Source organism: Mustelus asterias, chromosome 1, assembly GCF_964213995.1.
Source record: "Mustelus asterias chromosome 1, sMusAst1.hap1.1, whole genome shotgun sequence".
NCBI classification, from domain to species: domain Eukaryota; kingdom Metazoa; phylum Chordata; class Chondrichthyes; order Carcharhiniformes; family Triakidae; genus Mustelus; species Mustelus asterias.
Window position 1 is genome coordinate 1,651,128 of NC_135801.1, and position 25,251 is coordinate 1,676,378.

General features: G+C 46.3%; 1 protein-coding gene across 1 annotated transcript; it reads right to left on the reverse strand.

The window, feature by feature from the left end:
• Positions 1-5,833: 5,833 nt before the first annotated feature.
• Positions 5,834-24,046, reverse strand: cisd2 (CDGSH iron sulfur domain 2). Its single transcript, XM_078200751.1, has 3 exons — positions 23,873-24,046; positions 16,353-16,567; positions 5,834-6,157 (listed from the first exon to the last, which is right to left on the reverse strand). Exons 1-3 carry the CDS (start codon positions 23,970-23,972, stop codon positions 6,068-6,070), a joined length of 405 nt encoding a protein of 134 aa, XP_078056877.1. The 5' UTR covers positions 23,973-24,046; the 3' UTR covers positions 5,834-6,067.
• Between the last annotated feature and the right edge of the window lie 1,205 nt (positions 24,047-25,251).

A 25,251-nucleotide genomic window follows, 5' to 3' on the forward strand; every position in this document is an offset into this window, starting at 1 on the left:
GCCTGTCTTAATGCTCTCTCCACTCACATTGTTTATATCTTAAAGACTTGGTTAGCTGTAAGTATTCGCATTCCAACCATTATTCATGTAAATTGAGTTTGTGTCTTTATATGCCCTGTTTGTGAACAGAATTCCCACTCACCTGAAGAAGGGGCTTGGAGCTCCGAAAGCTTGTGTGGCTTTTGCTACCAAAGAAACCTGTTGGACTTTAACCTGGTGTTGTTAAACTTCTTACTGTGTTTACCCCAGTCCAACGCCGGCATCTCCACATCATGCTTTCCCAGTTCCCATTTTAACTCCAATATCTGAAATTTACAGAGGGACAGATCAGCTTCTCTGTGATGCTGTTTAACTGCTTCCCTCAACGCTCCTCTGGCATCACACAGCTCCTGTATGAGCCTCGCGTTTGTCTGTTCCTTCCTGTGAGCTCCCGTCTGAGTTGCTGAACTTTAATCAAGGCAGCAAAGGACTGCTATTTATATATTGATGCAAGATTCTCACCTCCACCATCTGGATGCCTAGAAGCAGGAGTAGGCCATTCGGCCCTTCGAGCCTGCTCCGCCATTCATTTTGATCATGGCTGATCATCAAATTCAATATCCTGATTCCCCCCCTTCCCCATAACCCTTGATCCCTTTAGCCTCAAGAGCTATACCTAATTTCTTCTCGAAAGCAAACAATGTTTTGACATCAACTACATTCTGTGGTAGTGAATTCCACACATTCACCACCCTCTGAGTGAAGAAATTTCTCCTCACCTTAGTTCTAAAAGGTTTACCCCTTATCCTCAAACTATGACGCCTAGCTCTGGACTCCCCCACCATCGGGAACATTCTTTCTGAATCTACCTGGAGAGAGTTGTGGCCTTGCAGCGCCAATAAAAACTGCAGGGAAGAAGTTAACTTCTGACTGCAGAGGAATTCAATAGTAAAGAGAATTAGATGATGTCCAGTTGGAGATGGAGGGGAGCTGGGAGAAAGGGTGACTGGAGATGATGTGTGGCTTGTAGAAATACAGGGGCGACAGAGAGGGGAAAGAAGTGGGGGCAAAAAATGAATCAATCCCACTGTGTGGGCCTTTCGCCACTTTGTCACGTTGTAAGTCTGGCTGATTTTTTGTGCATTCCCCATCTCACCAGGAATTGCAAAGAGGGGGAGGCACACCAAAACCCTCAGCTAAAATGTGTTGTAAACTCCATGTATAAAAAGTAACACAGAAGTGCTTAAAGTAAATGCTGCCTTAACCTTGATGCAGTCCATGATGTATTTTCTATGCTCGAACATTTATCCTGTATATCTTTTGAATTGTATTTTGATGTCAGATTAATGTGACCAATAAAATGATGCTTTCTTTATTGATGGAATCAAGACAAGAACTCAGGAACTGACCCACAATTTTGTTTGCACTTGGAACCTGTTTGAAACCTCTTTAAAAATAGTGGCAATATTCAGTGTTGGTTACAGCTCTGCTTGTCGACAGTAAACGTGTGGCCAGAGAACCAGCAGCATTGAACAGCAAAACACAAAAAAACTGGTAGGGAAATGAAGCAGCAATGGACACAATCCTGCAGCGTTCAGTCTGGGTGATGAACTGGGCACTGAATTAATCCCCAGCTGCCCCGTAACAGCTGCTCTCAGACTGAGGAGCAACACACTCACTTCTCTTTGCCCTGAAAAATATACCAGGTCCTTTCCAGCATTAGTTTTACAGATAACTGCTGTGATCCCAAAGCGGTTTCCAGTCTCTACCAAAGGATAAAGGAAAGAAATGCTTTTGCCTCCTGGGCAGTATTATTTCGCAAAAAACTCCGATTCATAATTGCAATGACAGCAATGACCTGCTGTTTATGGTGAGATCTGCCGCTTTGTACCTTGTAACAAACCCGAGACAAACCAGGGTTTTACAGAGAATGTTTACAGTGCGATCTTGCTTCCTGCAGTGGTAAATAGTAAATGTGAAACACCATAACCTCCTGTTTTCCTCTGGGATTGGTACAGGCTAGGATGAAACACAAGTTTAGTTGCTTCAGTTTGTTTTGAATGAAAAGCAATATGCTTCATGGGAATCAGTTAAAGGTGCTCCAGTGCATGTGTGTGGAAGAAAATTGCATTTATCATATCCTCAAAGTCTCTCAAAACATTTTATAACAATGGATTCATTTTGAAGTGCAGTTCCTGTTGTTTTTACAAACGCGAGTTCATTTATACAGCGATATTCCACAGAGTATTAATGAATCTCCGGTGTTTTTGCTGATGGTGATTGAGAAGAATGTTTACCGAGACACCATAACTCCCTGAATGGTATCACAGAATCTTTTGTATCATCTCAGAGTCATAGAGGTTTACAGCATAGAAACAGGCCCTTCAGCCCAGCTTGTCCATGCCGCCCTTTTTATTTAAAACCCCTAAACTAATCCTAATTGCCCGCATTTGGCCCATATCGCTCTATACCCATCTTACCCATGTAACTATCTAAGTGCTTTTTAAAAGACAAAATTGTACCCGCCTCTACTACTACCTCTGGCAGCTCGTTCCAGACACTCACCACCCTCTGTGCGAAAAAATTGCCCCTCTGGACACTTTTGTATCTCTCCCCTCTCACCTTAAACCTATACCCTCTAGTTTTAGACTCCCCTATCTGCAGACCTAAAAGTAGGGAGTAGGATTAAGTTTAACTATTGATACATACTCAACTCGGAAATGCATTCTCACTGGGTTAAAATCCTGGAACTCCCTACCTGACAGCACTGTGCAAGCATTCTCACCACATTAGAACATAACTAGAAGCAGGAGTAGGCCATCTAGCCCTCAAGCCTGCACCGCCATTCAATAAGATCATGGCTGATCATGGACTGGTGTAGTTCAAGACTGCAGTTCACCACAACTTTTCAAGGGGATTTAAGGAAGGGCAATAAACACTGCGTCCCATTAATGAAAATAAATAACTTAGATCTTCAATATCTTACTGGTGCCAGCTTGGAATCACTCCATTGCAAAGAGCCTCTGAGCAGTGTTATCACAGGATAGTGACCTCGCCCTGTGTATATTGAGGCATTGGGCCATTTTTAAAATAAGAGTGAAATAAACAGCAAAAGCACTATTTCTCAAAGACAGAAATGTTTGCCAAGTCCGGTAAACCCTTACTGAGGTAATGCCACTTAAATGTCTTCCATCTCACTCACTTCCTCACGACACAAGTGGAATTCCAAACAGTTGCTCCCCCTAGTTAGCAGATACACAATTACACAGAATTCTTCAGTGAGGATCTGGAGGGGTCCCTAAGGAAGTTCAAAGGGTTCTACTGATAAAAGGCTCAAACTAAAGCTGGTGTTTCCCATCAATAACAACCCAGAATGTTACTGTCACCCAGTGGTTCTCCCAGGAACTGCAGCTGTAGAGACATTGACTCATTCCAGTTTTTAACACCTTCGAGCTCCAGAATGTTTTTTCACCCCGAACTACACAAGGAGCGAGAGCTGATTCATTGCGAGCTCCTTCAGTTGGCGTTCTATAAGATTGGGCTTGCTGAACAAGGAGATTAAACAGTTACTCCGATTCATCCATTTATATTGTGTTTCTTGGTGCTACACCTGATACCTTTTATCTCTGCTGCAAACTGTCCAAAACAGAAAAAATTTAGAGATGTCAAGGAATGAAAATTTTTCACTAACTACAATCCCCCACAAAAAAAAAGGAGCAAGATTCTCTGACCCCTGTGGGGCATTGGCATCAATATTGAAGGTAAAGATACTCAGGACAGTTCCAAACAAAGAATATTGTTATGGACAGGAGGGGGTTAATTTAAACAGTCCTGAATTCACCGCTCACCAGCCACCCATAAACAGAAAGCTGTTTTTGATTGTTCCCCCTTTATATGCAGTTTGGTGAGATTCAGTGTTCTATCAATGACCCCAGCAAACTCAAAATAGGGTTAAGCTCAGAGGGTTAGTTTATTTCCACACATTCAAAAAACAAGAGAGGGATCACTGCATACCTAGACCAGTTTTGTCCAACCTTTTCGCATGGGGGAGCTACATTTAAAAATGTTTCGCATTCAAGGGGCCGATGAGCAAGTTTTGGAAAGATAACGTTTGGCATAACATTAAAGATGACTTTTTAAAGCAACTGAGTTATGCAAAAACAACCTGCTAAGCAAAAAAGACTGAATAATAAAGTGGTGTATTCGAGTGTAATAGGGTGAGTGCATTTCCTGCTCCTTCCCAGTCTCGCTCACTCACTCTCACTCCCTCACATTGGGAGTAAGCTACTTATAGACACACAATCACCCCCTCACAGTCTCCACTCCCTCTCAGACTATCCATCCTGGATCTTGTTCTTTGGCTTTGTGACCCTTGGCTCTCCAGGGTCTGAACAGTCTATCTCTGGTGTTTGCTAATGCTTCATTCAGAATGTTCCTCTCTCATTTGCTGTTGAGATGCTCAATGCTGAGCTGCTGGCAGGAGGAAAAATGGCAGATCGAGGTTTCTTAATACAAGGCAATATTACTGGTTCCACCAGCTAGGGATGACATCACATGACTTCGACCTCTCCACGTGAGCTTTGACAAAAGGCTTGCATCCCTTGTCTAGGTTCCTCAGCTTGCTACAGTTCCAACACTAAACCTCACTTAAGCCGGGGTACTGGGGCTGTTTCCTCCTGGGATGGTTTTCATTGGTTTAGTCTTCAATAGTTGACATCTCAAGTCTCAAAGTTACCCCTTTAGCTAAGAAAATGGAGCAGCTAATTTCACTGTCGTTGACAGGGTTACACAGGACTGAAGACAGGGTATCAGCTACCTTGATCCTCAAATAGAATACCATTTACAGGATCACTCACTACCAACTATAACACTGGGAATATACTGCCCCACGTCAGGGTATAGGCAAGTGTACCAGCCCCTTAGGACTGATAACTCTCACCTGGTTACTCCATCACAAGTTTACTTTTAGCAAGAGTTTTGTATCCATGAAATGAGTTCCCTTTAATGCCTAAAATCTACCTCAGCTTGGACATGGACCTTGTAAATGGAGCAGGGGAATCCTTCACCACACAGAGAAATGTACACTATGAACAGTACGCTCTATCTGTATAGCACACCAAGAAACAATACTCTTCACTGTCTCCCAATGTGATAATAAATCAAATCAGGAATCAGAATCTCCATGACTTGACACCTGCTGTTCAGAAATAATTTCTCAAAGTAAAAATAATAAATGTTTTGGTTTATTTTAATACAGAAATTACCTGGAATCTTTATAACATGGGAGGGAGACCTCAGAAACAAAAAGGCTGAGATTCTCCCAATGTAGAAAGCAGCTTCAGTTTATTCATGATTCGTGGGTGTCAGTGAGGTTCCTGTGACAGCCTCTGTGTGACTCAATGATTTATAGAACATAGAACATAGAACAGTACAGCACAGAACAGGCCCTTCGGCCCACGATGTTGTGCCGAGCTTTATCTAAAACCAAGATCAAGCTATCCCACTCCCTATCATCCTGGTGTGCTCCATGTGCCTATCCAATAACCGCTTAAATGTTTCTAAAGTGTCTGACTCCACTATCACTGCAGGCAGTCCATTCCACACCCCAACCACTCTCTGCGTAAAGAACCTACCTCTGATATCCGTCCTGTATCTCCCACCACGAACCCTATAGTTATTTAGATCGAAAATGACAATGCTCGCTGTCTGTGCACTCAGCAGCAAGACAAATGCACTTTATATTTCTTGTACAATAAGACATCGCTCAGTGTTTTATTACCCAACCTTTATGTGAAGACATACAAGAACTAGTCTTCAAAAGTAACTTGCATCTCAAAATAAAAGCACAGCCCAGTTTTAAACAATTAATTTAGTCTTTTTAATCGTGAAAAAAGTAGACTGTCCCAATTCTAATCACTGTACATTGACAAATTACATTAGACATTTGTTAATGACAAGTAAAGCTTTACAACTTCTGTACAAATTTGACTGTAAAGGTACATTGATTGGACTGGTAAAGATCATGATTGCACTTTACAAATGATCTTTACATCACATAAACACTTTGCCATGAGTGAAATTAAAAATGTTATACTTCTTTCTTCTTAATGATCAACGGACCCACGTTATCACCCGTCAATTCATTATGTTTGTTGTGAGACCCGTCACAAACAGGGAACTATAAAGAAAAACACAAGGTTAGTTACATTTTCATTCCAGAGTATTGTACAAGCCCACAGTGTTCTGGCTGTCATGACACAAACATGGTACAATGATATTTCCTCAGAGTTCAGTGTCCGAGGTAACCTGGTTTTATGATTACATTGAACCATACAATTACTGAGGAAGGATTCCTCACCATATACACATCACAAAACTGAAAAATACAAGATCACTTATCACTCGAGGGTAATTACAAAGGAATGAGGGCAGAGCTGGCTGGAGTGGACTGGGAAAGGAGCTTAGCAGGTGGCAGAACTTTGTAAAAATAATCCACATTTCATTCACATGTCTCCCTGCACCCCTTTTTAAACAAAGGCACAACATTTGACACCCTCCAATCTTCAGGCACCTCACCTGTGACTATCGATGATTCAAATATCTCGGCTAGGGGACCTGCAATTTCCTCCCTAGCCTCCCACACTGTCCTGGGATACACTTCATCAGGTCCCAGGGATTTATCTATCTTGATGCACTTTAAGATTTCCAGCACCTCCTTCTCTGTAATATGTACACACCTCAAGACATCACTATTTATTTTCCCAAGTTCCCTAACATCCATGCTTTTCTCAAGAGTAAATACTGATGAGAAATATTAATTTAGGATCTCACCCATCTCTTGTGGATCTGCACATAGATTACCTTGTTGATTCCCAACAGCCCCTATTCTCTCCCTAGTTACTCTTTTCCCCTTTATGTATTTGTAGAAGCTCTTAGGATTCTCCTTTGCCTTATCTGCCAAAGCGATCTTGTGTCCCTTTTAGCCCTCCTGATTTCTCTCTCTACTCCTGCACCCTTTATACTCAAGGGATCTATTTGATCCCAGCTGTCTATGCATGTCATATGCTTTCTTCTTCTTGACCAGGGCCTCAATAACCCAAGTCATCCAGGGTTCCCTACTTCTACCAGCCTTGCCCTTCACTCTTAAAGGAATGTGCTTACCCTGAACCCTGGTTAACACACTGCTGAAAGTATGCCACTTACCAGGCGTCCCTTTGCCTTCCCACAGATTCCCCCAATTAACCTTTGAAAGTTCATATCTAATACCAGAGAGCATAACCTCAGAGTAAGGGTCACCCATGTAAGACAGAGATGAGGAGGAATTTCTTCCCAGAGGGGACAGAATCTGTGGAACTATTTACCGCAGAGGCTGGGTTAAGTATGTTCAAAGAACAAAGAAAATTACAGCACAGGAACAGGCCCTTCAGCCCTCCAAGCCTGCACCGACCATGCTGCCCGACTTAACTAAAATCCCCTACCCTTCCAGGGACCATATCCCTCTATTCCCATCCTATTCATGTGCTTGTCAAGACACCCCTTAAAAGTCACTACCGTATCCGCCTCCACTACCTCCCCCGGCAATGAGTTCCAGGCACTCACTACTCGGTGTAAAAAAACCTGCCTCGTACATCTCCTTTAAACCTTGCCCCTCACACCTTAAACCTATGCCCCCTAGTAATTGACTCTTCCACCCTGGGAAAAAGCTTCTGACTATCCACTCTGTCCATGCCCCGCAACCTTGTAGACATCTATCAGGTCTCCCCTCAACCTCCGTCGCTCCAGTGAGGTGGGCAGGCCATTAATCAATAATGGAATCAAGGGTTATGAGGATTAGGCAGGAACGTGGAGTTGAGGATTATCATATCAGATCAGCCATGATCCCAGCAGACTTGATGGGCTGACTGGCCTACTTCTGCTCGTGCACATCTTATGGTCTTTCTGGGAACTGAATTTTTGAGGGAAAATTTTCATTATGGTCAGATTAAAACCATAAAGTCATAAAATATCATTTTGATGACGAAAGAAAAAAATTAAACGAGTTTTACCTTTTTTTTTTTAAATAAAAGGCTGAAATAGTACAGTTCTGTTCCTGCCTTCACTCACCCACTAAGAGGCTCTGCACCAAATACAAGTCTCAGTTCTCTTTGATAGAAACCATCAAAAGCTGGGAATACTCAGCAGATCAGGCAGCATCTGTGGAGTGAGAAACAGAGTGAATGTTTCAGGCCAATGGTCCTTCATCAGAACCCAGTAAAGATAGAAACGCAATATGTTTCAAGTAAAACTAGGGAACAGAAAAATGAATAAAAGGGAGATCTGTGATAGGGTGCAAGAGGTTAAATGACAAAGTTTCATGATGCAAAAGTCAAAGGGAGTGATAACGGGTATTGTATAATAAAGAAACAAAAGGTATGTTCCGATGAGGTGAGAGTTCTTACATTTCTATCTTTTCTCAGTCCTGATGAAGGTTCACTGACCGGAAACAGGGGATTTCCAGCATTTTCTGTTTTTGTTTCAGATTTCCAGTTTCCACAACGCTTTGTATTAATGTTCTGTTTGATTTGTGTTTATTGCCATTAGTGTGGAAATGTGCACAAGGCAGACACCATTGAGAAAAGCGAGCTGACGGCCTTTCCATTGTCAATCTAGGACATTTTAGATGGGGAGATTTGGCTTCCCAAAGTTAAGAACCAATTAACTATTTTTAAAAGACTACTTTGTCGTCACTTGTAGATAATCCAGCAGCAACAGTCTACGCACTGTAAAATTAACAAGTTAATCAGGTCTTGTTATTAGACAGAGCAATGCTGACCAAAGACAATGGGATTTATTTTCTGCTGAATAAACATGGAGACAAAGGGTCACCCAGATTCGAAACGTTGGCTCTATTCTCTCTCCACAGATGCTGTCAGACCTTTCCCATCATTTCAGGTTTTGTTTCAGATTTCAGTACCCACAGTATTTTGCCTTTTATTAGACAAGATCTCAGTTTGCCAATGCTGGAATTTGCATATGAACACCAGGTGACAGCATCATTAACCTCAGAACAAAGAACAAAGAGAATTACAGCACAGGAACGGGCCCTTCGGCCCTCCAAGCCTGCACCAACCATGCTGCCCCATTGAACTAAAACCCTCTACCCTTCCGGGGACCATATCCCTCCATTCCCGTCCAATTCATCTATTTGTCAAGACGCCCCTTAAAAGTCACTATCGTATCTGCTTCCACTACCTCCCCCGGCAGCGAGTTCCAGGCACCCACCACCTTTTGTGCAAAACATCTGCCTCGTACATCTCCTTTAAACCTTGCACCTCGCACCTTAAACCTATGCCCCCTAGTAATTGTCTCTTCCACCCTGGGAAAAAGCTTCTGACTATCCACTCTGTCCATGCCCCTCATAATCTTGTAGACTTCTATCAGGTCGCCCCTCAACCTCTGTTGTTCCAGTGAGAACAAACCAGGTTTCTCCAACCTCTCCTCATAGCTAATGCCCTCCATACCAGGCAACATCCTGGTAAATCTTTTCTGTACCCTCTCCAAAGCCTCTACATCCTTCTGGTAGTGTGACAACCAGAATTGAACACTATATTCCAGTGCGGCCTAAAGTTCTATAAAGCTGCAACATGAACGAAGGTTCTATAAAGCTGCAACCTCGATTGCGATGCCTCTTATAGTCCAATGCCCTACACCCGTTGGCTATATATAAAGTTCTCTGGAACTGCACTCAGGCATAATAAAACCCAACATAATTCAATTCAGCTCCATGGCAGCTCATTGCAAAATAGGCAACTGTGAAGGATATAGACATTTAGCTGAATAACTGCCTCAAGCTTTGCTGCATCTGCCAGCATTCTGACTGGGGGACAGTGTGAGCAAGGGCTCACTCTGACTGACTGGGGGACAGTGTGAGCAACGGCTCACTCTGATCACAGGATTGTTCACAACAACTTTGATAAGTAGTCTCAAGCTAAGTTTCTGCCATCTATGATGCTGCAATGTAGGGAGTGATTGTATTTGAATGGGTTGCAAACAATCCTGGAATGAATTGGTGATCTTGCACTGACCTTTGTTTATCAGTCAATCCAGATTCTGGCTTGGTTCCCGTCGTAGGAACCATTGAGTATTTAAAGTTAGCACGTATAGGAATTGCAAGGATTGGTGGCCACCAGATAGTCTAACGAACTATAATGGCTTATTTACAGACACACAGACAGAGCGAGTACTTGCATGATGTTCTCACTTCCACTCTGGCTGCAAAACTCTGTGCTCGGCCCGGAGATCCTCGTGCTCGATCCCCACTTGACAATTGGGTCACATGACCCTCCCAATGTACATCCCTTAAAGGGGCAGATACTGCACCCCACCCCTTCCACAATGAAGTTGTGGACTACATTTCTAATGACACAATCCATTTGCAACAGGCGCCCACTAACAAAAGGTACATAGAACATAGAAAAAATACAGCACGAACAGGTCCTTTGGCCCACAAGTTGCACCAGTCATGTCCCTACCTACCTAGGCTTATATATAGGCTTACCTGTAACCCTCAATCCGATTAAGTCCCATGTACTCATCCAGAAGTCTCTTAAAAGACCCTATTGAGTTTGCCTCCACCACCACTGACGGCAGCCGATTCCACTCGCCCACCACCCTCTGTGTGAAAAACTTACCCCTGACATCATTGGCTCATAAATGGGCCAATGTAATTTACGTGAACTCTTACCCATGGATGACCTGGTCATTCCCAAGAGTGCAGGGGACGCTGGCAGCTTTTACTGGAATTGGCGCTGGTCACATTGTTTGGCAATCCTTTCCATATCAACATCGATGCCAGGCCTCCCGCGAGCATCTTGATCTTCTTCACACCCGAATGGGCACTATGCCATTCTTCAAACAATGAACTCCCTGCCTGATCTGGGGGACACCCACTCTCATTTCCCAAAGAAAAACACCATCTTCACAACTAAGCTCATCTCGCCTGAGTTAATAATCCTTCATTTCCTCTGAAGCTCTCTCATTCTACAGATATGTGAACAGAAAAAGACTGGTGAAGACAATGTTAGAATCAGGTGAATTCATAATGGGCAACAGAGATGGCAGAGCAGCTGAACAAATACTTTGGATCCGTCTTCATTAAAGAGGATACAAATAACCTTCCAGAAATACTTAGGGACAGAAGGTCAGAAAATTGTATTGGGGGAAATTCCTAGGATTAAAACCCAATCAATCTCCAGGGCCTGATGCTCTGCATCCCAGAGTCCTCGAGGAAGTGGCCCTAGAAATAGTCAATGCATTGGTGATCATTTTCCAGCATTCTATACACTCTGGAAGAGTTCCAGTAGATTGGAGGGTAGCTCACGTAACCCCACTTTTTAAAAGAGAAAACGGGGAATTATAGACTGGTTAGCCTGACATCGTGGTTGGGAAAATGCTGGAATCAGTCATTAAGGATGTAATAACTAAGCATTTGGGAAGCGGTGACAGGATTGTCCAAGTCAGCATGGATTCACTAAAGGGAAATCGTGCTCGACAAATCATCTGGAATTTTGAGGATGTGATCAGTAAAGTGGACAAGGGTGAGCCAGTGGATGTTGTGTATCTGGACTTTCAAAAGGCTTTTGACAAGGTTCCACACAAGAGATTAGTGAGCAAAATGAAAGCTCATGGTATTGGGGGTAATGTATTGACGTGGATAGAGAACTGGTTGGCAGACAGGAAGCAGAGAGTGGGAATAAACGGGTCCTTTTCAGAATGGCAGGCAGTGACTCGTGGGGCACTGCAGGGTTCAGTGCTGGGATCCCAGCTATTCACAATATACATTAATGATTTGAACGAAGGGACTGAATGCAATATCTCCAAATTTGCAGGTGACACTAAGCTGCGTGGTAGCGTGTGCTGTGCGGAGGATGCTAAGAGGCTGGAGGATGCCTTGGACAGGCTGACTGTGTGGGCAAATACAATACAATGTGGATAAATGTGAGGTTATCCACTTTGGTGGCAAAAACAGGAAGGAAGATTATTTGAATGATGGCAGTTTACAAAAAGGGGAAGGGCAGCATGACCTGGGTGTCATGGTGGAACAGTTGCTGATAGTTGGCATGCAGGTACAGCAGGCGGTGAGATAAGCTAGTGGAATGCTGGCCTTCATAGCAAGAAGATCTGAGTATAGGTGTAAGGATGTCTTGCTGCAGTTATACAGGGCATTGGTGGGGCCTTGAGTATTGTGTGCAGCTTTGTTCTCCTAGTTTGAGGAAGGACATTCTTGCTATTGAGGGAGTCCAGCAAAGGTTCACCAGACTGATTCCCGGAATGGCAGGACTGACATATGAAGAGAGACTGGATCGACTGGGCTTGTACTCATTGGAATTTAGAAGAATGAGAGGGGATCTCATAGAAACAAAATCCTGATGGGACTGGACAGGCTGGATGCGGGAAGAATGTTCCTGATGTTGGGGAAGTGCAGAACTAGGGGTCACAGTCTAAGAATAAAGTGTAAGCCATTCAGGACGGTGGTGAAGAAGAACTTCTTCACTCAGTTGTGAACCTGTGGAATTCTCTGCCACAGAAAGCTGTTGGAGCCACTTCGTTAGATATGTTCTAGAGGGAGCTGGACGTGGCCCTTGCGGCTAAAGGGATCAAGTGGTATGGAGAGAAAGTGGGAGTGGGATACTGAAAGTGCATGATCAGCCAACTTCTATACTCAATGCCCTGACTGATGAAGGCCAGCATGCCAAAAGCCTTCTTCACTGCCCTATGACTCCACCTCTAGAGAACCGTGCACCTGAACTCCAAGGTCTCTCTGTTCCACGATACTCCCCAAGGTCCTACCATTCACCGCGAAAGTCCTACCTTGATTCGACTTTCCAAAATGGAACACCTCACACTTATCTGTATTGAACTCCATTTGCCATTTCTCGGCCCACTTCCCCAGCTGATCAAGATCCTGCTGCAATTTTTGATAACCTATGGTTGAGAGCCCCTAGCCGAAGTTCAAAGATATATATTCATAGGCCGACAAGAACTGTGCCCATTGCTGTATTCTACCAGAGGCAATTGGTGGGATCACTTCCTTGAAAAGCCTTAAAAGTAGCTTTAAAGGTTCCTCTTCGGTGGACATCATCCAAATAAAGAAAACAGCTGGCAAGTCTGCAGCAAACTCTCCATTGTTCACCGAAAGATGGTGCAAGCTAATGAAACTCCAAACAGTACATGTGTAAATTGATAGAGCGTTAGACATGTATATTGACACAGCCCTTTATGTGTATACTCTCATTCTCTTCATGCATTAGCCAACTTCACAACCAGATGCTCTGTTTTGGGGATGGGGGCACATATCCAGTTTCACAGCCTGGATCACCATCAGCTTGTAATCGCCACCAATGTGGATGGTCTTGTCTGTTTAATTACTGGCATAATAGGCTTTTGATTTGATTTGTTGTAACATGTATTGGTGTACAGTGGAAAGTATAGTTTCTTGTCTATACAGAAAAGACAAAGCGGGCGGGTAAGTGGAACTAAACCACCATCAGATCAGCCATGATCTTATTGAATGGCGGGGCAGGCTCAAAGGGCTAGATGGCCTACTCCTGCTCCTATTTCTTTTGTTCTTATGTTCACACCATTCATAGAGTACAGTAAGGGAGAAGGTGCAGAATGTATTGTTACAATCATAGCTAGGGTGCAGAGAAAGATCAACTTAATACAAGGTTGGTCCATTCGAAAGCCTGATGGCAGCAGGGAAGAAGCTGTTCTCGAGTTGGTTGGTACATGACCTCAGACTTTTGTATCTTTTTCCCAACAGAAAAAGTTGGAAGAGAGAATGTCCAGGATGCATGGGGTCCTTGATTATGCTGGCTGCTTTTCTAAGGCAGTGGGAAGTGAAGACAGAGTCAGTGGATGGGGGGTTGGTTTGCGTGATGGACTGAGCTTCATTCACGGCCCTTTGTAGTTACTTACGGTCTTGGTTGGAGCAGGAGCCGCATCAAGCTGTGATAGCATCTGGCTGTTTCTATGGTAAAAGCTGGAGAGTTGTAGCTGACATGCCAAATTTCCTTAGACTTCTGAGAAAGTAGAGGCATTGGTGGGCTTTTTTAACTATAGTGCAGCATCGAGGGACCAGGAGGTTGTTGATCTGGACACCTAAAAACTTGAAGCTCTCGACTATTTCCACTTCATCCCAGTTGATGTAGACAGGGGCATGTTCTCCACTACACTTCCTGAAGTCGATGACAATCTCCTTCGTTTTACTGACATTAAGGGAGAGATTATTGTTGCTGCACCAGTTCACCAGGTTCTCTCTTTCTTTCCTGTACTCCTTCGCCTCATTGTTTGAGATCCGACCCACTACGGTGATGTCATCAGCAAACTCTGCAAATTGTACAGGTCTGATGATGCCCAAGTCTTCCTGTCATTTGAGCTGTGTCTCTATTTTCTCTATGAATGCATAGCTCACAGATCTTGCCCTAAATAATGGCTTCCAGATCCACATGGATTTTTGCTTACAATCCTTTGAGCTTTCCCTGCTCCTCCTGGAACACCGCTTGGTATTTACTAGTGACTTCGTGCAGGCCCCCTTCTTTTATCTTAAAGATCTCCAGCAGCTCAACTTGATCTCCTGAAACCAACCATGTCCCATTAAACCCAGTCCTCGGCCTGACACCATTATTAACAGTAGCTATGCAGACTGCTGTAACTCATAGGGGTTTAGGTGTTGCTATTTTCTTCTTGACCTCACCAAGCTAGTCTAGCTGCAGTGCTCATCAAGTTCAGGGGTTGAACTCTCTCTCTGAGTTAGTGGTAAGTGCACTCGCTCACAGCAATAGGTGACGCCCCAGTATTACCTCCACCTTCAGTGGCCAGCCATTTACTAAACACTATTGTGATGGGAGCTACCTTGCCCTCTTCCACATAGTTTAATGACACAACATCTTGCGCTCCTGCTGGACAATCCTCCACACTATGCACCAGGGCTGCATTTTACTCTGTTACTACTAGCCAGGCCTGGTTTGTTTTTACATTTATGCCTCAAATGACCTTTCCTCCCACACCCAAAGCACTCTGCTTCTCTAAATCTACACGTTTCCGAGGAGTGGCTTCCCCCAAATCAAAAGCATTCTGTTACTCCTATTCTACTTAAATCTTTGGTATTTAATGATTCTTCTCACTTCTGCATTCAACTCACTGCTTGAATTTGGTTCCTCACTTCTGATGCTGCTACTACTCGCCGCAATTTCCCACTCAGTGATGGACCGCAATACTTTAACTCCTGGACAGCCTTCTTGGTGTTCTCTATTGCTGTCACATTTCCATCACCACTGTAAAGGTCAGCTCAGACTCAGCCAACAGATTCCTCTGTATAGCTGCATTATTTACACTGCACATTAAACGATCACTTAACACATCGTTTAAAGCTGACCCAAAGTCACAATACTCTGCAATCTGCTTTAGCCTCACTATGAAGGCTGCAATGGTCTCCCCTGGGGCCCTCCCCCATCAAGTTAAACTTGTATCTTTGCAGTATTTCCGAGGCTCAACGAACTCTGCAAATGTCTTGTGTTGGAAGCATCTGGGACATTAAACTTCAGATCAACTTATATGTGTAGGTCCCAGATGCAGCACGTAAAATTACTCTCTTTTCATCCTCCTCTACTATTCCATTAGCCTCGAAAGAATACTCCAACCATTCCACATACTGTACCCAGTTCTCAGTTGCCGTGTCAAAATCAAAGCTTCCAAAGCAGAGACATGCCTGCTCCCACTTTTTTAGGCTTGGATCAAAATGATTCACTCTGCAGTTTTACAATGAAGTTCTCTTCAAATTCCTCGCTGCAAATGGAGTCGCTCTGATTTCCTCATCGCCAATGTAGTAATTGAAAAGCTGGAGATCACCTGTTAGTCGGATGAACTGTAGCTATTTGCTAACACACACATACAGACAGAGTACTTTCACAATGTTCTCACTTCCAGCTCCAGGAGCCATTCTGGTTGCAAAGGCCCGTGCTCTGCCTAGAGATTCCTGCGCTCATTCCCCATTGGGTGATCAGGTCAAATGACCCTCCCAATGTACACTCGTCAAAGGCCGCTACTACAGCAGGCTAATTAATTTGTCTTTCCCTGCTGCCATTATTCACTTCTTGAAACAGTTGTATATACAGTAACTAAAATTAATCAAGCTTATTGTTGCTTATATTAACTTTTAAGTCACATCCTGTTCTTCACAATCATGGGCAGGGCACTGGACTGTAAACTATTCGTTTTCTGTGCTCTTCGACACCAGCTAAAATCTAAGTTAAGAGGATCGTCTGCTTTATGACCACAATCAGTTTTGAGTATGCTTCTGTCTAGACTGCCCCACAAAACACCCAATATCATACCGTCTTTGACCGCCAACATCTGCAGTACGCTGCCTTGGTGAATTGTAGATCTTCAATGTTGATTTCATTCACCACTTTGGGATTTTCTTTCTGAATTTTTAGATTAATCAAGCTGTCTTTTTGCTGCTTCCTTCGCGGGATGAAAGGTCGAATGGCAAGGTACCCAAGCAGTGCAAGAACTCCAAGGAATGGCAGCAATCGCAGCCATTCTGCAACTGTGGACAACAAAGTGAGATTTAATTAGAAAAAATGTAATAATTCACCACTGTTAGGCAGAAGCAAACATGAATTTATCACTTGTCAAGTTTCGGATTATCCCGTTAAGTACCAGATGTTAAAGTTATACTGCAAAATAAACAACAATTTAGAGAGGAGCGCGGAAGAAATACGGTCAGATCACCTGAACCAATCGATTATTCCCTCTGCCAATGAAGGTGGGTGGTGCTACTGTTTACACCCCTCTAATTCTGTATACAATGGTTCAGATCTTCCAGTCTCTGGATTGGTCAGGGACTGGATGCATCCCACAAGATGCATCAACCCTCAGAAGTCCCAACATTGACTGTGGGAATTCCTGGGCAGTTTGGAATTTTGATGAGAATTCCCCTGTTCCAAGTCCCTCTGAAGAAAAATCTCAACTCAGAGTTAGAGTCAGTAACTTTGAACAGTTCAGAGTGCTTACCTGGGTAATCACCCAGAAAGATCCTGGTTTAACTGACACCTCTGCCAAACCTCACACTAACATCCCACCACTGACTCCCCATCCACCCATCTGCCACCCTACAAACAGCCCTCACCCACCTACCTCACCTACACATTCATGCAAACAGCTTAGAGACTTTTCAACATTTACCAAAATACAGCAGCCAGTGCTGTGGCTTGTCTTCCCCATATCAGTGTTACAAGCAAGCAACTCCATTGAGGAAGAATCTGGGATCGAAAGACCCAGCCAGAAACGTGGAGCAGAAAAGTAGGAGGGAAGCAGCAACAAAGTGATTGCCATTCCTTGGAAGATTTGGGCCAATATATCCCAAAAACTAATGAAAGGATTTCAATGAAACTTAGTACACTTGGTTCAAGGAAGAATAGATCAGTTTTTGGTAAACATTCAAGGTATTAAGACAAACATCTCATTGAGGATAGATCTTCAAATTGTATTATCCAGACAGTGTTATAGCCATACATTACGACTACAACAGATAGAAACTATAACCAGACACTTAAAAAATAAAATACTCAAAAAGTTATGCTTTCAATTTAAGAAAAAGACATTCCACATGCCAGCAACGCAGAACAGTTTATTTCCTCCCTCACACAATTTTAGTTTGCAAAAATAGTTCATGACAGAAAACAACAACACATTCACAAACAACACTGCTTAAATTCTGTATTTCCTCCATATCACATTTGTTTCAACATAGGACGTTTATTGCACAGGCTCCAGTTATAAAACAGCATGGCTTGAGGGAGGTCATTTGGCCCACTCAATTTGTACTATCTCTTTCAACACATGCTGTTTTGTGGTTCATTGTGAACTTCAGCTTAGGCATGAATGGTCATTTTAAAAGTCTGTTCAAACCAGAGGACAGGTACTAATGCAGCACTTTATTTTAATTGAAAACTTGGTACTTTTCATAGAAACCCTACAGTGCAGAGAGAGGCCATTTGGCCCATCAAGTCTGCACCGACCACAATCCCACCCAGGCCCTACCCCGATATCCCTACATATTTACCCGCTAATCCCTCTAACCTACGCATCTCAGGACACAAAGGGGCAATTTCGCATGGCCAATCAACCTAACCCGCACATCTTTGGACTGTGGGAGGAAACCGGAGCACCCAGAGGAAACCCACGCAGACACGAGGAGAATGTGCAAACTCCACACAGATAGTGACCCAAGCCGGGAATTGAACCCAGGTCCCTGGAGCTGTGAAGCAGCAGTGATAACCACTGTGCTACCGTGTCGCCCCTGTTTAACAACCTGTTTATCTAAACAGGCTGTTTAGATAAACAACCTGTAACAAAACTTACTACTATGCTTAATCGCAAAGTAAGGTACAGCAATCAGATTTTTAAAACTTGCAATCTATGCTCTCTAGTTTGAGAGTCTGCAATCACTCCGATGATGAAAGAAAAAGACTTCTGTACTGCCTTTCATGACCACAGAATAGCCCAAAATGCTTTAAGTCAATCAAGTAGGAACACAGAAAATAGAACCAGGAGTAAGCCATTTGGCCCTTCGAGCCTACTCCACCATTCATTTTGATCAAACCTGATCAAATACAACATCCTGATCCCCTTTCCCCCCATCCTTTTAGCCCCAAGAGCTGTATCCAATTTATTCTTGAAATCTCACAACATTTTGGCCTCAACTACTTCCTGTATTGGTGAATTCCACAGATTCGCCACCCTCTGGGTGAAGAAATTTCTTCTCACATCAGTTCTAAAAGGTTTACCCCTTATCCTCAAACTATGACCCCTTAGTTCTGGGCTTCCCCACAATCAGAAACATTCTTTCTGAATCTACCCTGTATTCCTGTTAGAATTTTATACGTTTCTATGAGATCCCTTCGCACTCTTCTAAACTCCAGTGAATATCATCCTAACCGACTTGGTCTCTTCTCATATGGCAGACCTGTCATCCCAGGAATCAACCTGGTAAACCTTTGCTACACTCCCTCTATAGCAAGGACACCCTTCCAATTCATTGTTCCACAGGAGCAGGCTGAGGGTAAGAGAGATCGTGTCTGCATTTTATTTATTTTTCAGTTACATTTGGCTTAAAAATCGGAGGTTTTTTTCAAAACAGGAAGTAGGCCCAGGAGCAGCCTGGGGAAGGTTTAAAAAGGGCTTACCTTGGAGGTTTCAGCCTCATTGTTCCACAGGGGCAGGCTGAGGGTAAGAGAGATTGTGTCTGCATTTTATTTATTTATTTTTCAGTTACATTTGGCTTAAAAATAACTGGGAAATCTTCAAGTCAGGATGGCAACTGTACAGAAAGGATGGGTTACACCTTAACTGGAAGGGAACAAATATCCTGGCTGGGAGTTTTGCTAGAGTGTTTCGGCAGGATTTAAACTAGTGTGGCAGGGAACAAAACAGTAGGTCAGTAAATACTGAGGCTGGGGTTGAGCTGGGGGCCAGGGCAAGGCTAGCTAAGAAGAGGAGCACTCTGGAGGAGGTTGACCTGAGTGGGTCTGGAGTGCATCTGCTTCAATGCGAGGAGCGTAACGGGTAAAACAGACGAACTTAGGGCCTTAATGCTTATGCGGAATTTGGATGTGGTTGCGGTGACGGAAACTTGGTTAAAAGGACAGGACTGGCAGCTGAATATTCCGGGGTATAAGTGTTTTAGGCGAGACAGAGGAGGGGCTAAAAAAGGTGGGGGAGTAGCGATATTAGTTAAGGAGCATATTACCGCGGTGCAGAGGGTAGACAACTTAGAGGGGTCATGTACTGAGTCGCTGTGGGTGGAACTCAGAAACAGGAAGGGTGCAGTCACTATGCTGGGGGTGTACTACAGACCACCCAACAGCCCACGGGAAGTGGAGGAACGGATATGTCAGGAGATTCTGGATAGGTGCAGAAAACATAGGGTTGTTGTAGTGGGGGACTTTAATTTCCCTGGCACAGACTAGAAAGTGCTTAGAGCTGGGGGTCCGGACGGGGAAGAATTTGTAAAATGCGTACTGGAAGGTCCTTTGGAACAGTATGTAGATAGCCCGACTAGACAGGGGGCTATACTGGACCTAGTTCTGGGAAATGAGCCCGGTCAGGTCGTCAAAGTTTCGGATGGGGAACATGTGGCAAATAGTGACCACAACTCTGTTAACTTTAGGATAGTAATAGACAAGGATGAGTGCTGTCCTACGGGCAGGGTGCTAAATTGGGGGAAGGCTGACTATAGCCGGATTAGGCAGGAATTGGTGGATGTTGATTGGGAGAGGATGTTTGAGGGTAAGTCCGCATCTGGCATGTGGGAGTCTTTTAAGGAACTATTGATAAGGCTGCAGGATAGGCATGTGCCTGTAAAAAGGAAAGATAGGAAAGGTAGGATTCGAGAGCCGTGGATAACCAGGGAAATTGAGGATCTGATTAAAACGAAAAGGGAGGCGTACGTTAAGTCCAGGCAACTTAAAACAGATGGAGCTCTGGAGGAATACAGAGAGAGTAGGAAAGAACTCAAACGGGGTGTTAGAAGGGCAAAAAGAGGTCACGAGATGTTCTTGGCAGGCAGGATTAAGGAGAATCCTAAGGCATTCTATTCATACGTTAGGAACAAAAGAGTTGTCAGGGAGAGAAAAGGACCTCTCAGGGACAAAGGAGGGGAATTATGCTTAGAACCCAAGGGAATAGGGGAGATCCTAAATGAATACTTTGCATCGGTATTCACGAAGGAGAGGGGCGTGTTAACCGGGAGTCTCTCGGAGGGAGGTGTTGACCCGTTAGAGAAAATCTCCATTACAAGAGAGGAAGTGTTAGGTTTTTTAGGGAACATTAAAACTGACAAAGCCCCAGGGCCTGATGGCATCTATCCTCGACTGCTCAGGGAGACAAGAGATGAAATTGCTGGGCCTCTGACGGAAATCTTTGTCACTTCTTTGGACACGGGTAAGGTCCCTGAGGATTGGATGATAGCGAATGTGGTCCCGTTGTTTAAGAAGGGTAACAGGGATAACCCAGGAAATTATAGGCCGGTGAGCTTGACGTCCGTGGTAGGGAAGTTGTTGGAGAGGATTCTTAGAGACAGGATGTATGTGCATTTAGAACGGAACAATCTCATTAGTGACAGACAGCATGGTTTTGTAAGAGGGAGGTCGTGCCTTACAAATTTGGTGGAGTTTTTTGAGGAAGTGACAAAAACGGTTGATGAAGGAAGGGCCGTGGATGTCGTCTATATGGATTTCAGTAAGGCATTTGACAAAGTCCCACATGGCAGGTTGGTTAAGAAGGTTAAGGCTCATGGGATACAAGGAGAAGTGGCTAGATGGGTGGAGAACTGGCTTGGCCACAGGAGACAGAGGGTAGTGGTCGAAGGGTCTTTTTCCGGCTGGAGATCTGTGACCAGTGGTGCTCCGCAGGGCTCTGCATTGGGACCTCTGCTATTTGTGATATATATAAATGATTTGGAAGAAGGTGTAACTGGTGTTATCAGCAAGTTTGCGGATGACACGAAGATGGCTGGACTTGCGGATAGCGATGAGCATTGTTGGGCAATACAGCAGGATATAGATAGGCTGGAAAATTGGGCGGAGAGGTGGCAGATGGAGTTTAATCCGGATAAATGCGAAGTGATGCATTTTGGAAGAAATAATGTAGGGAGGAGTTATACAATAAATGGCAGAGTCATCAGGAGTATAGAAACACAGAGGGACCTAGGTGTGCAAGTCCACAAATCCTTGAAGGTGGCAACACAGGTGGAGAAGGTGGTGAAGAAGGCATATGGTATGCTTGCCTTTATAGGACGGGGTATAGAGTATAAAAGCTGGAGTCTGATGATGCAGCTGTATAGAACGCTGGTTAGGCCACATTTGGAGTACTGCGTCCAGTTCTGGTCGCCGCACTACCAGAGGCGTTAGAGAGAGTGCAGAGAAGGTTTACCAGGATGTTGCCTGGTATGGAGGGTCTTAGCTATGAGGAGAGATTGGGTAAACTGGGGTTGTTCTCCCTGGAAAGACGGAGAATGAGGGGAGATCTAATAGAGGTGTACAAGATTATGAAGGGGATAGATAGGGTGAACGGTGGGAAGCTTTTTCCCAGATCAGAAGTGACGTTCACGAGGGGTCACGGGCTCAAGGTGAGAGGGGCGAAGCATAACTCAGATATTAGAGGGATGTTTTTTACACAGAGGGTGGTGGGGGCCTGGAATGCGCTGCCAAGTAGGGTGGTGGAGGCAGGCATGCTGACATCGTTTAAGACTTACCTGGATAGTCACATGAGCAGCCTGGGAATGGAGGGATACAAACGATTGGTCTAGTTGGCCTCTTTTTAGGTCAAACCAAACCAAGTAAACAAACTCAGATTAAGTCAGGACAAAGTAAAAGGGGCAGCTCCCCAAAAAGGAGGGGGAACAGCCCGAACAGAAATCAAAGTACAAAGGAAACTTAAAAACATCAAATTAAAATGTGATTATTGGGGTCAATAATGCACCCCAACCCCTGCGGTGCCCAGCGGGCGTGGAAAGCGTCAACCTCGCCCGTGGACACCGCATGCTCCCTCTCCAGGGACACCTGGCCGCGAACGTAGCCGCGGTAGAGGGGAAGACAGTCAGGATGGACGGCCCCCTCGATCGCCCGCAGCCTGGACCGGTAAATGGCGCGTTTCGCCAGGCCCAGGAGCAGGTTCACGAGGAGGTCACCATCCCGACCCTCCCCTCTCCGCACCGGGTGTCCGTAGATCAGGAGCGTGGGACTGAAGTGCAGACAAAACATCAACAAAAGGTTCTTCAGGAAAACATAAAGGGAGTGCAGCCTAAGACACACAACAAAGACACGGACTCCACAAGGCCGCAGAAAGGGCAGTCTTCGGAGCCCGTGAACCCTACGGTTGTGCGGAACTGCTGCATGCATCACCCTCCACCCCAGGTCCCCGACGTAATTGGGGGAGATCCCTCCGTAGAGGGACCTCCAGTGGGGACCTCCGCCGCCCGGCGGCAACAAGGCCCGCCAAGGTGTATCCGGGCGACAGGCGAGGAGGCGGTAGTGGTAATTCCTCGAGAAATCAAGAATTTATCAATTTCTGTCTTGAAGACGCTTAACGTCTCGGCCTCCACAGCCGTCTGTGGCAATGAATTCCACAGAATGTATTGTTCCAGACAACCATCCCATATACACTCCAAAATTTCCTCCTTTGGGCGCAGGTCCACCCTGTTGTTAAATTCTAACAGTGATCACAGCTTCACTGGCTGTGAACTACTTATTCATTCATGGGATACATCGCTGGCTGACCAGCGCTTATTACCCATCCCTGAGGACAGTTGAGAATCAACCACATTGCAGTGGCTCTGGAGTCACATGTAGGCCAGACCGGGTAAGGACGGCAGATTTCCTTCCCTAAGGGACATCAGATGGGTTTTACCGACAGTCGGCCATGGTTTCATGGCCATCAGCAGATTGTTAATTCCAGGTATTGGTTATTGAATTCAGACTCCACCAGCTGCTGGGGAATTTCCTGATCAATGCGGCTTCTTTCCTGTTCACCAGACCCTCCCTCAGCCCGGGCCTCTGCGCCCGGGCCTCTCCCCCAGCCCGGGCCTCTCCCCCAGCCCGGGCCTCTGCGCCCGGGCCTCTCCCCCAGCCCGGGCCTCTCCCCCAGCCCGGGCCTCTGCGCCCGGGCCTCTCCCCCAGCCCGGGCCTCTGCGCCCGGGCCTCTCCCCCAGCCCGGGCCTCTCCCCCAGCCCGGGCCTCTGCGCCCGGGCCTCTCCCCCAGCCCGGGCCTCTCCCCCAGCCCGGGCCTCGCCCCCAGGCCGGGCCCAGCTCCACAACATCCGCCCCTGTCGCCCGGGCTCGGCGCTGCTGACCTGTGAGGCGGGCGAAGCCGCTGAGAGTGTCGGGGATGGGGATCCGCTTCAGGTAGGCGGGCAGCTGGATTTTGATGATCCTGCCCAGGGTATCCAGCATTCTGATCCCGCTCCGACCCCCCGGCCCGCGCCTGCGCGCTCTGTTAGTTTCGCCCTTTCCGACCGACAGGCTGCGCGCGCAACCCAGGGATGACGGCGTGGTGACGTCACTGCCTCCCGTTGATTGGCTGCGGCGCCCGTGCCAAATGTCCGTTTCCCATTGGCTCCGGCAAAGGTGAAAGTGTGAGCGGGAAAACCGATTTGACTTTAAATCCTCAACCCAACGGTCCATTCCCAAAACCCCCCCAACTCACCCCCCCCCAACCCACCCCCCCCCCCCCCCCCCCCCCAATACCCCCCAACCCCCCCCCAAATACCCCCCCAACCCCCCCCCTAACCCCCCCCCAACCCCCCCTAACCCCCCCCCAACCACCCCCCCAACCCACCCCCACACCCCCCCAACCCCCCCAACCCCCCCCCAAATACCCCCCAAACACCCCCTAACCCCCCCCCAAACACCCCCCCAACACCCCCCCACACCCCCCCCCAAACACCCCCCCAACGCCCCCCCCAAACACCCCCCCACCCCCCAAACAAACAACCCCCCCCAACCCAACCCAAACACCCCCCCCCAACCCCCCCCCCAAAACACCCCCCCCCAAACACCCCCCCAAACACCCCCCCAACCCCCCCCAAATACCCCCCAACACCCCCCCAACCCCCCCCCAAACACCCCCCCCAACACCCCCCAAACACCCCCCCAACCCAACCCAACACCCCCCCAAACACCCCCCCAACCCCCCCCCAAACACCCCCCCAACCCCCCCCCAAACACCCCCAAACACCCCCCCAACCCCCCCCCAACCCCCCAAACACCCCCCCAACCCCCCCCCCCAAACACCCCCCTAACCCCCCCCCAAACACCCCCCTAACCACCCCCCTAACCCCCCCAAACACCCCCCCCAACACCCCCCCAACCCCCCCCAAACACCCCCCTAACCCCCCCAAACACCCCCCTAACCCCCCCTAACCCCCCCAACCTCCCCCCCAAACACCCCCCTAACCCCCCCAAACACCCCCCTAACCCCCCAAACACCCCCCCAACCCCCCCCCAAACACCCCCCTAACCCCCCCAAACACCCCCCCAACCTCCCCCCAAACACCCCCCAACCCCCCCCAAACACCCCCCCAAACCCCCCCAAACACCCCCCTAACCCCCCCAAACACCCCCCCAACCCCCCCCCAAACACCCCCCTAACCCCCCCACACACCAACCCAACCCAAACCCCCCCAAACACCCCCCAACCCCCCCCCAAACACCCCCCTAACCCCCCCAAACA